The sequence below is a fragment of the Parastagonospora nodorum genome (assembly GCF_000146915.1).
Source record: "Parastagonospora nodorum SN15 chromosome Unknown scaffold_11, whole genome shotgun sequence".
Classification (NCBI taxonomy): Eukaryota; Fungi; Ascomycota; class Dothideomycetes; order Pleosporales; family Phaeosphaeriaceae; genus Parastagonospora; species Parastagonospora nodorum.
The window spans coordinates 1,094,015-1,109,863 of record NW_001884559.1 but is presented as its reverse complement, the minus strand read 5'-3'; the positions used below and the strand labels follow the sequence as shown (position 1 = coordinate 1,109,863).

The 15,849-nt window shown below is 52.3% G+C and overlaps 7 protein-coding genes across 7 annotated transcripts; 4 read left to right on the top strand and 3 right to left on the bottom strand.

Moving 5' to 3' along the window:
• Positions 1-1,016: 1,016 nt before the first annotated feature.
• On the top strand, positions 1,017-1,205 carry SNOG_07792 (hypothetical protein; the record flags this gene model as incomplete). Its single annotated transcript, XM_001798067.1, has 2 exons — positions 1,017-1,066; positions 1,142-1,205. 2 exons carry the CDS (start codon positions 1,017-1,019, stop codon positions 1,203-1,205), a joined length of 114 nt encoding a protein of 37 aa, XP_001798119.1.
• Positions 1,206-1,628: 423 nt separating this feature from the next.
• On the bottom strand, positions 1,629-1,955 carry SNOG_07791 (hypothetical protein; the record flags this gene model as incomplete). The annotated part of the gene is made up of 2 exons (XM_001798066.1): positions 1,629-1,789; positions 1,850-1,955. The coding sequence occupies 2 exons, from the start codon at positions 1,953-1,955 to the stop codon at positions 1,629-1,631; spliced, it is 267 nt and encodes an 88-aa protein (XP_001798118.1).
• Positions 1,956-3,015: 1,060 nt separating this feature from the next.
• SNOG_07790 (hypothetical protein) lies at positions 3,016-3,580 on the top strand (the record flags this gene model as incomplete). Its single annotated transcript, XM_001798065.1, has 2 exons — positions 3,016-3,475; positions 3,531-3,580. 2 exons carry the CDS (start codon positions 3,016-3,018, stop codon positions 3,578-3,580), a joined length of 510 nt encoding a protein of 169 aa, XP_001798117.1.
• A 3,027-nt stretch (positions 3,581-6,607) lies between these two features.
• On the top strand, positions 6,608-7,759 carry SNOG_07789 (hypothetical protein; the record flags this gene model as incomplete). The annotated part of the gene is made up of 1 exon (XM_001798064.1): positions 6,608-7,759. The coding sequence occupies one exon, from the start codon at positions 6,608-6,610 to the stop codon at positions 7,757-7,759; it is 1,152 nt and encodes a 383-aa protein (XP_001798116.1).
• A 2,025-nt stretch (positions 7,760-9,784) lies between these two features.
• On the bottom strand, positions 9,785-10,793 carry SNOG_07788 (hypothetical protein; the record flags this gene model as incomplete). Its single annotated transcript, XM_001798063.1, has 4 exons — positions 9,785-9,823; positions 10,028-10,046; positions 10,094-10,275; positions 10,326-10,793. The coding sequence occupies 4 exons, from the start codon at positions 10,791-10,793 to the stop codon at positions 9,785-9,787; spliced, it is 708 nt and encodes a 235-aa protein (XP_001798115.1).
• Positions 10,794-12,239: 1,446 nt separating this feature from the next.
• On the top strand, positions 12,240-12,529 carry SNOG_07787 (hypothetical protein; the record flags this gene model as incomplete). Its single annotated transcript, XM_001798062.1, has 2 exons — positions 12,240-12,281; positions 12,392-12,529. The coding sequence occupies 2 exons, from the start codon at positions 12,240-12,242 to the stop codon at positions 12,527-12,529; spliced, it is 180 nt and encodes a 59-aa protein (XP_001798114.1).
• A 1,390-nt stretch (positions 12,530-13,919) lies between these two features.
• Positions 13,920-15,841, bottom strand: SNOG_07786 (hypothetical protein; the record flags this gene model as incomplete). Its single annotated transcript, XM_001798061.1, has 3 exons — positions 13,920-15,186; positions 15,240-15,527; positions 15,576-15,841. 3 exons carry the CDS (start codon positions 15,839-15,841, stop codon positions 13,920-13,922), a joined length of 1,821 nt encoding a protein of 606 aa, XP_001798113.1.
• Positions 15,842-15,849: the final 8 nt, after the last annotated feature.

The window sequence follows — 15,849 nt, the reverse complement described above, 5'->3', positions numbered from 1 at the left end:
TGAGCGCACGAGCAGATGGTTGCTGCTGGCCTGTGCCAGATCGGTAGCATCATTGACGTCGCACATGTACCAGCTCAGGAAGCCTCGCGGCACGCAGAGTCTAAGACATCCAAAAGCCTGCATGCACAAAGCCCATCATCCCCGTGAGGAATCTAGCGTTCGCCTAGGTTAATCATCATGCAGCATGGATGGACCTTCTTGCGTTCGACGGCAGCGCTGGGAGGTTACTCTCGCATGTAAGCTGACCGGCTATTCGTTAATGGCTATTGCTGATCTGCGGGTACTTTATGGTGTGGAAGTAGCTCGCCCAATTTGACTATTGAAAAGGCAGGGATGGGCGAGGCGGGATCGGTGTTGAGGTGTAAAAGTCTCCAGTGATGTCAAGACTTGCGTCCCAATTGAGTTCGGATGCTTGCCTAGCCTAGCGCGCATCTGTGGGGAAATGTGGCTGATGGTTCAGCCGCGGGCAATCGTCCGCGATTGCACCGTTCGCTGGAACCGTCTAAAAAAGGTTGAAGAGGCTGGCAGCTGGTGCAAGCGGTTGCTAGGGACACGACATGGTCGTGTGTCAGACTCCAAGCTGCTCATTTCTGAGTGAGTACATTGTGGTTGTCGCAGAGACAAATCGCATGCAGCTTGCGAAGGAGGGGTATTTGGTGGATCTTCAGATGGACATAATGCCGTTCAGGATCGAACGATGCTTGGCCGCTTTTCCGGGGCGTTGAGTTGCGATAGGAAGGGATGTGGAGTGCCACCAAAACGACGCGCGGAATTGCGAAGGAAGCTTGACGTCACCCCTGCCACCATCGGTGATCGCTCGTGCCGTTGTCATGCATACTTCCATAGCTTCAATGGACTACCGAGCTTCTTCATTTTTCTCATCTGAGTCCTTTTGCTGAAGATGCGCTCGGCTTGAGACACCTTTTGTTGATGACCAGGCCAATGCTCTGCTCACGGGAACTTGTCGCCACTGGAATGCGTTCTTGGGACATCTCATCGTCTACTTCAAGTCCACCATGACGAAAGCACCACGACTCCACTTTCACGAACGAGCTGCGCCAACATGGTATGAAACACTTGGTGTTGAGTTATTCATGGCTTCGTGGCTCGGCAATCGCGATATGCTCTAGTGACTTTCAAGTCCCCTACCCAGGACGCGCATCCGGCCAATTGGTATTCACTGCAGGGACTTTGAACCTAAATAAGCAATAAATATGGCCCTGGGTGCCGGAGATCATGGCCGCGGTCGGTGCTCATGCTATCGATAGTGCGGTTTCCCTCGGCCAGCTTTTGAGCAGATCGTGACTTTTTCATGAACACATGATTTGTGTTCCGTAATCGCGTCTGCACCATTTTCACACAAAGACCAGACGCACGGCTTTCGTTGAACTACACCACCAGGATGCTGAGCTGCTGCACATAGGACGCACTTGGTCAAGCGCCGGAGTGCGTCCCGCTGCGAAGGATGAACCTTCACTGTCTCTTTCATAAGTGGATTGTAGCCAACTCAACAGAACAAAAATAACTCTTGTAATCGCTCCATGTTGGTCATCTTGGGAACAATGTAGTATCATTATTTGTCACTCCTATGTCTTCACGTCCAGTATTCCTCTCTTTCATCCGCAAAATCAAGACTTCCACTCCCCAGCTCTCTTCACTCCTCCAGCCACATCATTCGCCCCCTTCTCGATTCCGTTTGTTGCATCTTTCAATCCATTGGCAATAGGACGTCCAGCACTGCCAGTTGCGCCCTCAAGTGTCTCTCCGACACCTCGTCCAAGAGCACCAACTAAGTACAATGCTACGTCAATGTTGTCTCACAAACTCGAATCGCACATCAGCGACTTACCTACTCCACCAACTGTGTTGGTAACGCCACCGAGAGTGTTACCGACCGTAGAGGTGACAAACTTCGCGCCCGCCGTGGCGCCGGAATCTTGCTGGCCGATAGGCATCGTCGTAGCTAGCGGCTGTCTGATCGGTAGGTAATAGTGCCAAGGCTATGCAGTCTCAGAGTCTTTGAGTTTGAGTTTGAAGATCAGATTAAGTTCGAGCTAGGTGATGGCAAAGTGAATTGACCATGTGGTAACGGCTGGAGTTTTTTAACCTCACCCAAAGATGGGGTGACGTCATTGCAGGCAGGGCTGTGAAACTGGATGCGCGTGATACACTCTGCCGTCCATCTTCAGCATTCAGGTTTGTATCCTTGGACTTCACAATATTCGGCCCATTTGCAACAACGATAATCCAACCAGATGCTGTGCTTTAATCCCCATGGTTCTTGACGCAGTCGCCACGAAATTGCAATGCATCCTGCTTTCGCAGCCAAGGAGTAAATATCGTCAGTCGGATACCTGAAGAACCTGGTCAAGTACTCTGAAGAAGCAATCTACTCTCATGACTTGACACATGATCCGAGTATGCGTATTCAGGTTAACCAATTGTGATGAGTTCATGCCGCTTCCAAGCCTATGTGAGTCTGCCAAGTAACTCTTCTTTTCTCTCAGTGCAACCTCATCAACCTTGTCCGAATCAAGTCCTTCTCTCTCCGCCTTCAAGATCAACATGCTTCCCATCCTCGTGTCCTAGACGCTTCTTGCTTATGTACGCTGTCAGGTCGGTGGTCGGGACATCTTATGTTCTAGCGCCGGAGGCCTGAGGTCGCAAGGCGTAATTCCGCTTGCAATGAGCTCCGTGCCATTGGTGGACACGCGTTTTTGATGGGTATACCGGTTGCGGTCGGACGAAACAATTTCTCAATACACGGCGTGTACTCTCTCGCGAGTCCGAATTGTTGCAAAAGTTCTTAATTCAGGCAGCGGCTGACCGATACGAAAGACGCCCAGATGCAGCTTCTTAAGAACGCGTAGAAGACCGTCCAAAGTCTCTCCTCGCCTCATACTTTCCATACAGACAGAAAATATTTCAAAAGCTTCTGGTATCGCAGTTTAAGTTTGCGACATCCAACTCCGACACATTTGACCTTTAACCATTCTGATACAGCGCATCGCAAGAATGGACTCTCTGTACCCGCAAGCAGCATATGCGGAAGACCAACCGAATGCACAAGCCATCCTCTACATCCACGTAATGCGCGCATCGGCAATGACCTTCACCTTCTTCTCACTGGCTCGCATTCCGATCACACTCATAGGAAGTCGCGTCCGCGGACTACCTGTCAACATGTCTGCCTTGGTTGCACGAACTCTTCAATCATCAGGACGTGCTTTTATAGCAGGCTCAGCAGTCGGCGCATTCATGACATGGGGACGTATGCGAGGCCGGGAAGATATTGAATGGCAAGACCGATCGTGGAGAATACTACGGAACAAGGGAGAAGTCAAGACAGATTGGGTGACGATGGGAGGTATGGGTGCTGGAGCTGCCGCTGGGATATTTGCTGCCAGAAGGGGAGTGTTACCCGTTAGTATTGGAAGATCGGCGCTTGAAGGTGGTGCTGCTGGTGCATCTGTTGGTAAGAAAGATGATTAGATTTCACTTTCCTAATGAATGCTAACTTTGAGTTTCAGGTATACCTTTCATGATTGCGACATATATGATGGGACGAAAACCTGCATAAGCTACACGAATCAAACAAAGCGCCCATCAATACCTGCTACACTGCTAGTGGTACCTGCACTTTCTGATAACAATAGCATATCACATTCTGGTTACAAGGTCATTGAGTTATTCCCGCTAATACACTGAGCCATTTGGTCCTTGAAGCTTTTCCTGATGATGTGTAAAGAGTCCTTGAAGTCAAGACATTTGTTCATCTAGCTTGATGCGTCGCACTTAGCGTTACAAGACGCAAATTGCTGTTCTGCCACGAGCATCAACGACAGCACGGTTTGCCCAAATCGGATAGCCGTGAATAAAGTTCGTTACTCCAGGCGATTGCCAAGTTGGCCGCGGCATCAGCTCCGAGTTTACTCCACTTGATCAATACCGCGCTTCGTGGTAGTATTACCAACGTTATTACTGATTTCATGTGATAGAAACGGCTGTCCCAATGGTCTCGAACATGGTCTATGAGATGCAAAGCTAAACGGGACAGTTCCAGTCTTTGGCGAGGTGTCGTGATAGCAACGAGCACAGACTACGTTACTTCGCCCTTCACTCAACAAATTTTCACCACCAGTTAAGCACGTTACTGATCGACAGGTCCGAGAAGGGTGACCATTTGGAGTGGCGTGACAAGGCAAAGTGCCCTTGATCAACGGGAGGATCCGCACGTTCTCCGGAGTTCGGTGATTTTACTTCGCATGTTGATGAACTTCGTGGGGGGTAGCTGGTTCCCACTGCTTGGCTGAGAACGATTTCCAGGAACCTTTAGTACGGATGTTCTCTGCCTAGGAGACCGGTCCTTCCCAGGAGCCTGGACACAGTGATAGGCCTTGAGACGGAGTCGCCGGATTTAACTAGCTCGTCTCTCAACGAGTTCTCTCCAAGCGTCTCCACGCGTGACGCCAATGAAGGTGTTGTTTACGGTTGTGGCTGGGAAGGAATAGCTCTTTTAATCGATTCCACTCTTGCTTCATCTGTCGCAACACTTTCACACTCGCGCCTTTCATTTTTACTATTGTGGCTAGGACAGCCACGTACCCCCAAGCTTACCTATGAGCATTCGGCGTCTCGGCGGGCGGAAGATATTTTTAAGTGCAACAACGTTCGAGAGATCGCTGCCCCACAGCTTCGAGGCAGAACTCCATCAGCGCCAGTTACAGCTCCTCGTGTGCGCAGGAAAAATCGCGTGTCGTCAACGGCAGACGAAAAAGACTTGATCGTCGTCCCCGAGCTTCACAAAACGGCCGGCGGGCCGCTCTCGAAGCGCGCTGTGTCATCGCTACCGCATGCGACATGTTCGGTCGGAGGCCTGAGCACCCTACACATCCGCAGTTTCTCGACGATTCAGGCTTTCGGGCTCGGCAGTAATTATGCATATTACCAAACATATGCCAAACTTTTAAGGAATCTAGCCTGTGGACTTCTCGGCGCACCAAGGCGCCTAGTTCTACATCCAGACCTATGACCTCACAAACGCAGCATCTTCCCCAGACTTCTGCAATATAACTTAATCAATGTCGGGTGTCGGTAGCTGAGCGCGGTCCGTTTTTTTTCTCCTACGATGATGTTGGGAGATGAGGTCTAGGCGCCGGCATTGCCTTGCTTTTGCGAGCCATCGGAATCACGCCGTGTGACCACCTGAAACGCGACACCGATCTGGACATTGTCCATCCAATGTGTTGCTTCCTAAGAACATGTGTCGCATGGCGCCGCACAGGCGTATGGTTCTCGAAACGTAACCCGCATGTGTCCACACCCACCAAGCGACACTATGGATCCTGGAATTTCCACGTCGTCTCAACGGCCGCTCCATCGAGTCCTGAGGCTGAGCGACTCGACTTGTCGTGTCGTCACATGCTGTTGGCTCTTTTTGCCTGTGCTACGGCGCCTGTTGTCCGTCGCCTCAAATTGATTCTGCTGGTAGCACACTATTGGCTGTTGGCCTTTAAGCGGCCGCCAGATGTTCGTTGGGACAGGGATCGGCTACCGTAATTGCTGTCCAGGCTCAGGGAAGAGAAATGTGCCACGCAGCCTTCCGTTCTGGTCTGGCGAAACGATGTTCGCTGGGCTCATGCGACTTTGGCGAGACGTGCACGTCGCCCACATTCCCCACACTCACAGCCACCAATGCCGTGCCTGACAGCCCTCATAGGAAAGAGTAGCGGTCCTGAGGCGCCGGAAGTAGATCCACCGTCCGGCGCGGTGCTACTACTGTGTCTGAGGTTTGATGAGGCAAAACGGGATCGAAAGAGAGGGTGTCGGTCTTGCTTGCTATAGCCGACGACATAATATCCATCACGAGATGGCAACATATGTCGGGTAAGAGGTAGTATAGGATGGTCTATAAGCACTTCCACGTGAGGGCACGAAAACGGATGATCAGCCCGCTGCAGCGAATGGCAAGAACGTGATGCTCTATTCGTCCCAGCAGGTGTTAATATACACATCGCGGGGGGGCGCCCTGAAGGGCCCGCCTGTCCGTGCCTGGCACACCGAGCCAGGGTAGCTGCACCCCAACCCTGCCAACTCCTGTAGTATATGAGAAGCGCCCACCCTCAAGAGGCGCGCGATGTGGTTTTCGCGATTTCTGGCCGAAGCGGATAGCAAGTCGTCGAGATGCCTACCTATCCTCTACAACTCACCTGCCTGGGGGTCATCTACGGAACTCCAGCATTGGCCGCCATTTTCGTCGTCCTGAGGATATATACACGAAGAAAGCTGAACCTGAGGTTGAGCTGGGGTAAGTGCTTTGAATCAACTTGACTGCATAGAAACTGACCACATTTGAAGATGACTGGCTCATTATCGTACCACTACTGTTGTCGATTGCGCTCATTGGACCATCACACAAACGTCAGTGCTCATGTGGTACATGCAGCACTCAGTTGCTAACACTATTCAGATGTCAAGATGTGGCATGTAGGCATACATGTATGGGAGGTGCCATGGAATGAACTGGAGCCGAACTACGACGAGTACTACGCAGTAAGTACTCCCGTCTGCATTGTCGTAGACACTGCGCTAACAAGACAAGGTCAACATGTCTTTCAATCTTCTCAACCTCCCAATATTGCCTCTGGTCAAAGCATCCATTATTCTCCTTCTTCTGCGGGCCGGCTCCGTCATTGAATGGCTCAAGCGTGTTCTCTACGCCATTCTGATCTTCACCATTGGGAGCGCACTGATTCCCTGGTTTCTCTACATTTTCGTTTGTCCACCACAGACTGGCAATACATGGAAGCCGCGAACCTTTGGCAACCTCCGTTGCATGGGCCGCCACAAGATGGGCGAAATGCTCCTCTGGGCTACATGCGCCAACCTCCTTACAGATCTCTTGATCCTGCCCATTCCATTCATCATCGTCCGAAGAATGATGAGCGCGCGCTTGCGATCGCGTCTTGTGGTATTGGCAGTCTTCACTTGCAGTTTGGGTGTGACCTCTATCGGAGCTGCAAAGATCTACCTCACCTACCGCGACCGTTTGTACTTCCTTTACAAGCCCGACTGGACATACCCGATCGACTTCTGCATCAACCACATCGAAAACAACGTCGCCATCATTGTCGCCAACATTCCTATACTGCGCGGACTGGTCACGCGATGGGTATTCAATTTTCGTACCAAGGCTACTCCGCTGGAACGAGAACGCGAGCTTCAGGGGAATTGTCAATGGGATACTTCGAGTTCCAGTAACACCAATCGGCTCTCACGGGTCTCACGAAGCAGTCGCGTCGTCAAGAAGGTCTTCCCGTGCATTCAGGATGATTTTTCCTCGAGCCTGGCATCGCGCTCCACAGGAGACATACGAACTCCACTTCAACAGTCACAACGACCCAACTTTCCACCGCGACTCGTCACGACGGGCGATTACCGAAAGAAGACATCGTATTTTCCTCGATCAAGACGAAATAGCCTTGATCGCTTCCAATCGTCCGATTCCTGCGAGAAGGGTGACGTGCTAGAGACGGTGCGAAGTGTCGGCAGTCTGGGATCTGCGCCGACTCTCGTGGAGAGTAAGGAGATGGATATGAGGTGGAAGAGTATGGATCTGGATAGTGTTCCAAACAGTCCGACACGGAGCAGTAGGAGGTTCTCAAGTGCGACACTCACAACAAGCCCGATCACACCAGTGGCTCCGTGCCGGTTACGAGGCATCGAGGACGATGATGACATATACCCACGCCATAAATAGTTCATTTCAATAAAGAAGTACAATGTGCAATATTTTGGTTCATTCTTCACGACCATGGCCTGTTGATGTGATTTGATCTTCAATTGATCGTCGTTGATCACCAAGTCCAACGCTAATTAGCTCATACCCAATGCTTGGTGTGCCTTGACTTCACTCTTTCCTATCAATGTTCTGAGCCAATGCTGTGATCTTCCTCTCGCAAATTGCGCTTTGACCTTCCTACTACTGAACTCTTACACGACTCAAGCACTTCCCCAGATCGATCTCGAGTATCGCATCCAAGGCTGCACGTTCCACGACATACGCAATAATCACTCCATCCATGCGTCTTTCTACCTGAGGAAACTGCACTCTCACAGCCAGACAGCCAACCACACCCATCCGGCGTAACAGGCCCGCACTCCGCACGGTCCTGACGCACGGATCTGGGGTAAATACACCTCGGATCGTCCGAGTGAAGAAGCTGGGTAGCGAAGTATGTAGCCAAGACCAGATATAGTCATGCGTCCGTTAAGATGCGGAGCATGCAGCTGCGGTACAAGTCTGGGGTAATCAGATGCAGTCTGCAGAACGCCATAACACGGCCGTTATAGCAAGAGTGCGAATGACTTGTGGATGCTTAGCCATTGCGTGCGCATGGAAGAATTCGGCGCGAGTACCTCTTCTCAGCCAACCAGTTGTTCTGGATTCCACAAGTCCACCGATCCTGCAGGTAGATGGTGTGTCGATGTCGCTGGTGCGCCACCGAGCTATTGCTCAGAAGGGCAACATGTCCTTCATTCTACCACGGCGATAATTACAAGGCATGAATATATCCGGCCACTACTGAACTTTAGCAGGTGTACTTGTTCCGCACCATAAGACTCAACAGGATTTGAAGGTTTTGCAAAGTGACTTGTCAATGCCATGGCTGTTGCGACGCATTTGCACATGTCACTGCTCGAATAGTAAGGTGGAAGTGTCACTTGTTAGAGGAACACGCCATGTTGGTCTTGTCTTGTCGCGGATGTCCCGCCTCCAGTATCCGGCTCCACCAATATTCCCACCGCACCTCGTGTGACACCCTGTCCGGATATCAGGGATGTGGCTCTCGCCTTGCTGGTAATTTGCCCGTCTACGATCGCATATTCCCTGATTGGTAAAATCTAAGCCCTGCCAAATCCCAATCGGTTGCGCGGGTGATATGGATAAAGTGTCCTTGGCAGGGAATGCTGGCCCTCGTTTTCCAGACAATCGGTATCTGTGCTGGTAGGGATTCATTTGCCTAAATGAACTCGACAACGACATTGTGGAGTGCAGCGGATAGCTGCGGTGGCTAACAAGGAAAGTTTTCAGATATTGCTTCTATGTTCAGGTGCCCTTGCAAAGCCAACACGAAGGCTCGGGCTTATGCGGGGCGGACCTGACCGAAGCCTTGTGGTACGCTGGATGGCTTAGCAAGGTTTGATGAAGGGTTAGAGCTTTTGAAATCAGGATTCGGCGCGACATGTGTTGGTTGTGACGGTCAGTTGATGGTGATAGGAGTGAATTGCTCTTTTCGTAGCTACGGAGGTTGCGGACTCCGCGTTTCACTAGCGAGAACCCCACTGGTACTGCAACGTGCGTCGTTGAGAAACAGACCCACCAAACTACTCTTCCGCGTATTCTCAGACCAAGCGAGTGTCATGAGAGTGGTTCGTAAAACAATTGATAATGGAAGAAACATGACATGCTGCCATAACGTAAAAGCGCCGTAAATGGCAACACGAAACCATGGCGCCGCCCAACGCCTGCTATGTGGGACGTTGATTCGTCATAATAAAATACATTTTGCCTGATCGCAGACCTCAAAGACAGCGCTGTAAGGGGGAAGGCAAGATATCCGGTCATGAAATATCAATAGAGATCATATGCCGCAGCGGACGCTCCGGTAGCGTATGATTGCGGAGAGATTAACGCGCGTTGACCAGCCATATTATGGAGCCGTGCGGGTGCAGGTGGTTGATTGCTGGGTGTCCATGCATGAAAGAGGGCGGGGCCGTCCTATCAAATAACGGAGCGGCCCTGAGGGACGAGGATGGGAGGCTGCGCCGATCGGATCGGGTCCAGCATACTGCTTCGTCACAGATGCTATATGGATAGTAGGCCTAAAATCATTGCGGCGAAAACTGTCATGCTCGATGAGGCTGGCATGAGGCTCATTCCTGCGGACGTCGTCTTTCCGGCTGCGAGTGCTTTGTCGTCATTACGGGCGCATCCTGATCGGCTTGCGAGGTCTGCAGGACATACAACGCGCTTGAAATTCGCGCTATGCGATGTTAGTTTGATGCTTGTGTATGGCGACAATATGCGTACGTGGGAAATGCTGCGTCTTTGAACCAATCAAAGCGCCACTTGCAGCCCTCCTTCAGTGGCTCTGGCAGATTATCACAATCCTCCTTTTTGTTGACACCTTGGTTGTTCTGGCCAAACACACTCTGGCTCACACCAAATTGCGAGGCGCAAGCATTCTGTGAAGTGGTGTTGCCACCCGGTATCTACAGAGCTCAGCTTTTGAATGGTGGCATGGACATTGCTGGGCACTTACTGCGAGTGAGAAACGGTTTGTAGTGGTCACATCGTAGGCTGTGTTGGATGCTTGAACGATGAGGCTTTTTCCTCGAAGTGGATCACTGGTAAAGTCCAACTGGTAACACGCGCAGCACCAAGCGCCCTCAATACCACCGCCCGTAAGGCTGGGCTGGATAAAGACACCAGCGAAACCATATGAAAGTGTATCGTTGACTGCCCAGGGTTGCTGGTTAGAGCATTGATAAGCTGTGCCACCAGTTCCGCAGGCGGTGCCAGCAGACATGTCTGTTACTTTGTTGTCGGCAGTACACGACAGGACCGGCTTGTTGACGTCTGCTTTTCCGTTCCACGCGCATGAAGGTTTACAGCAGTCCCAGAAGCGCGTCGTTATTGCTTCTCCAGAATAGTTGAGGTTTGCACATTGTGCGAGAACGGCAAAGAGCTCGAGGGCGAGGAGAGAGCTGCGGAAGTAGTTTGGCGTCATTGTGTCGTGGATGATGTTGTGTTGATGGGAAGACCAGAGGGCATGGTCTGATGACAAGCAATCTTGGTGCCAGGATATTGTATTTGAATCCTACTCGGAAAGAGGGGTCCTCTTTTTAGTCCGGCTGCAAGGAGAAATTAATCTGGTTTTGCTGTCCAGGCCGAGAACATGAACCATCAGTGCCCCCGTTGCCACGCAGGGATCGGCGAAGCTTACACTGAAACGGCAGCCAGGGTTATGGCGTTGATGGTTCACAGCCCCAGCTGCCACTATTGTCATTGAATCAGTTTGGAATTACCGAGTGTCAGGATGCGCGCGTTGCTTCGCTTTCAACCCCTGCCACCACCAGCAGGTTGTGAGCTTTCCCCACAGCTTGCCTATGCGCACTGTACATAGCAGGATTAACCCCGCAATTCGGTAATCGCGGAAGAAGGGCGTCTTCAGTACAGGTCATGGGGAAGTCCGTGAGGCGTAATGTTGGGAGGTGCGGGTGCCTGTCGTACAACGAGTTTCTCCATCGTCTCATACTTTGTTGTTCGACAGGCATCATCTCGGCTATTACCAGGCGGCTGCCCCAACAAATAACGCCGCTCTCCAACAGCAGTCGTTCCCACCACGGCCGATCCCAGATGTGACGCCCAGGGCACGTGGCGTAGAAACGGTGAAGGTACCCATGCAAGGGACCGGCGACGTAGTAGGATCCATACTCGGCTTACAACCCCAGCTACTGCGGCGCGAGATCCAGGTGTGGCCTCCGATTGGCCATGTCTTCAGCATTGGATTGCGGAGAATGCTGGATGGAGCTTTTGAGCGGTTGCTTGAGCACATTCGCACGTAGCTGGTGTGCGCAGGATTGTCGCTTACAGAGATGTGCGTAGGAGTGCAGCGATCACCTCGAGCCGACGAAAATCTCCGTCAAGCCATAGCGAGCACAACACCCGTCGCCTCCTGTTCGATTTGATCCATTGTAACCTCGATATTTCGCTTGCTAGCCGATTGTATAATGCAGTGGAGCATGCATGTAGGTGTGAAAGACGATGTTAAGCTACGGCAAGAACCACACTGTAGTCTCAGCCGCCAAGGCACTAATATATAGAGTTCCATTCCACAGCATCGGTCAGAAGACGTCAAGCATCGAACGACATTTCTTGAAAGCAGCCAAGGTCTCATCGACAGCACGCGCTGTAGAGGCGCAGCGGGTGCTCTCGTTCTCATTCTCGCTCATGCATCTACCCTGGTCCTGCCCAGAGATCATAACAGCGCAACCATATTGCAGATAATCGGTACTGGCCCGCCAGATGGCTCCACGACCCGGCAGATAATTTCGAAACATGTTGCCAGTTCCCCGACGAACTGCAGCGTTCAGGACGTGCAACACCTCGCGCATTACAAACAAAGCCAGGGCTCCCTATGCTACGTGATGCATGAGAAACAAGTCAACCCAGCATGACCAAACTTGTTGACTCAACAAGACATCAACAAAGACAGGTAAGAAGGTGGGGTCTGCCTACTCTATACGACGTACAAGTCGCTCCGCAAGTGCTTTGCGTCCACGCTATCCACAAATCAACCTTTCCATATAACAAACCTTCGGTAAGATACTTCCTACGCATGAACACAAGACCACAAGCAACTCCCTGCCACAAACACCTCTTTTCCGCAATGCATCGAAACACTGGCACCAACCCGACGCGCCTTCCACTCTATCCCAGGGCCGATCTACAGCCACCAAGTAACCTACACGCACTCAACAAACGCAACTGACGCGTGTCAGCAATACTTACATCGCTTATCATCAATGCACTATAAGCCGGTGTAACTATTAATAAGCAGCAAGACCGCGAAGTTGCACCGAGTCTTGATTAAACTGTTGACCAGGAGACCTGGAGTTGAATTCCTCAAACTGGTAAAGGATCTGATTGCTGGGGTAATAATCCAGGGAAATGGTATACTGGACATCTTCAGCAGAACCAGAAGTATTCCGAACGACTTCAGCAGGACCTCGGACATGGTCACGCCAAATGAGGCACCAAGTATCATGCCACAAGCCCGATCTCCCCAGGGAAGAGGTGGCATACATACAGCTTCCCCTTCCCACCTTTCACCTCAGGATCGCCACTAGGAACACATTCCGCAGGATATTCTCGGCTCTTGAGGTCGTGGCAGTGTCAAGTCACGCTTGGAGTACCACGCCACAAGTCCGGTCTCTACAGGGAAGAGATGGCTTAGCCTTGCCGCCTCCAACGCATCAAAACACCTCAGGATCGACACCAGGAACAAACTTCCGATATCCCCGTCGGCTCTTGAATTCGTGGCAGTGTCAGGTCACGCTGGGAGTACCACGCCACAAGCCCAATCTCTACAAGGAAGGGATGCCATACACTCGGCCTAGCCTTCCCGCCTCCACCGCATTAAAATCACTTCAAGATCGACACCAGGAACTAAACTTCCCACATTACTCTTAGCTCGATTGCGAGTCTCGCGACGAGTCGGCACCAAGATCGTCACCACGAACTAAACTCCCCACATTGCTATTCGGCTCTTGAAGCACCTGCTCTTCCTGGTGAAGCCAACATCCAGGTCCACCCCTCCACCTCAAGACCATCACCTAGACGACCTTTTCGCCTCTTGACATCAACGCAGTCTCGGGAAAGGCTACTCGTCTGATTCCTGCAAGGAAGATATGGTCATGTGAATCTAATGATTGTGCATGAATCACCTCGGGGATCGTCACCGGGAATGAAGGGTCTAGGAAGCCCTTGAGGTCTTTCGACGCAGGACCAACAGCAGGACTGCCGCCAGAAATATGATTCCTGGAGTTGCATATCGCTTCTTGAGGTCGTGGGCGGCGGTCAAGTCATGCCAGCGGTCTATCCTTGAGAAGGAGATGGACAAAGCATACTCTTGCACGCAGTGAGCTCATGCCATCAAGACACTGCTTCGAGCATGTGCAGCGACAGAAAGAAAGAAAGAAACTATAGCATGTGCCATGCATTTGGGCATGTTATTTCTTGGATATCCAAACTTCCGCGCTCGAGTCTATGTAGTAGGAGCTGAACTAGATGATCGGGAAAAAAAAAGCCGCCCACGTTCTCTAGTTTCACTTTTCAAACCTTCAATATCGCCTTACAAATCATCATCATCCCACTCATCCGACAGCCTCGAACGAGTCTCCCCGCCAGCATCGGCGGTATATGTAGCTTCCGCAGGCGTGCTTTCCTTGACCCGTTCGATGAGCCGTTCGATGGACAGATTGTTCATGTCCGGACCAGTCCCTTCATCCAAGACATCACCTTCATCCAACACAGCATTCACATCGCCCGTAGCGTTCGAAGCAGCCTCACCAAGCCACCGCGTGTAATGCCCCACAAACTCCGCAACTCGGTCTGCAGCCAGGTCCGGCGCGAGGCGCGCTCCAAGCTGCGCGATCTGCGGCGCGGTGAGCGCGGCGAGGAGCGATGCCATTTGTCCCACGAGGGGAGTGGGGAGGTGTTGGATGTGCAGTTCGGCGATGCGCGAGAGGACTTGTGTGGATGTCAGCGCGTCCATGGTTTCGCTGGTGAGGCGGTTGAGCAGCGGGGGGAGGAGCGGCATGTCTGCATCTTCAAGTTCCTGGAGGACTTGGTCGAGGACGAGTTGTTGCTCAGCGGTAAGGGGCGCAGCTTCTTCAGGCTGGGCCGCGAGAAGCTGCTCTAAGAGATACTCCGCGAACGCCCCGGCGGCTTCTTGGGTGAGACGCAAGCCCAGAATGAGCGCTAGGTTTGCGATTTGCGCGTCGTTGAGTACGGGGATGAAGTCGATGATTTGCCGGGCGTTGGCAGGAGACATATGCCGGACATACAGGTCTGCGATCGGGCGGTAGATGCTCACGACAGTCGCGTCGTCCATTGTCGCAGCCTCGTTGCTCAGGCGGTTGAGCAACGGGTTGAGGAGCGGATCGTGCGCGGCGTGGATCTCCTGCATAACCGCCTCGACAATGTCTAGTTGCCGCTCGGTGAGAATCTCCATCGGTCCAGGATCCGTGCCGAATGTAATTCCCTGGCTCTCGAACAGCTGGATGCGTAGATTATCCAGCGCGTCTTCGCGCGCCGCGCCATGGAGGATGTTGACAGCCATGCGCTGCTCGGGCGTGATGTGCTGCATGACCTCCCACTCCTCGTCTTCCAGCTCAGGGTCGGTTTCGTCGTCGTCCTCATCATCGGGGTCTTCGCCGCGGCGCCGCGCCATCTCCTGACGGCGGGTAAGGCCCTCGCGGTTGAGGCTGGAATCGCGATGGTAGCCGTCTTGGTTGTAGCCTTCGGTGTCGAAGGTGGCTTGGCCGTAGTGAGGGCAGCCGTGGAGGCCGACCCACTCTTTGCCGCAGAGGTAGCAGAAGTCGTAGCCGCAGGAGCATCTGAGTATGTTAGTCTTAGCGAGAAAGAAAACGGTGGGTTGCAATAATCTTACGTGACGTGGTTGCAAGCTTCCATCAGCTCGACCACGGCGCTGCATTGGCTGCAGTTCTGGTAGCCGTTCTCGGTCGCGAGTTTCTGGAACTTCTCCTCGTTCTCGTCCTTCTTGCAGACGTGGTTGTTGGTGCCCTCGGCGAGAATGTTCTTGCAGGCGATGCAGGACAACTTGCCACATGAATCGTCCTCGCAGATGGCGTATGTGATGTTGGTTGGCTGGTCGGTCACGTGTGTCGATGGATGCAAGAACTTTGCGCAAGCTGGGTTGCCACAGTACACGCGGAACCTGGTGACAGTCAGTTCAGATTTCAGTAGTTATGATGGGCCAACTTACTTTGCGAGGATGGCGTACTCGCCCTGCTCCTTGACTTGATATGCCCAAGCAATATCAAACGGAACGTACTCTTCATACTCTTGGAGCATGAACATCTGGCCGCAGCACTTCGGTGGAAAGAGGCTCTCGTTCTGCGTAGCGCGCTCGAAAAAGCTTGAAATGTCATCTGGGCACACCCAGTGCTGACCGCAGGGAGCTGCAATGAGCAGTTCGCCGTCCTTCTCCTCGCCGCCACAGATCACGCAACCCTTCTCCGTCTCCGCCATGTCGTTTG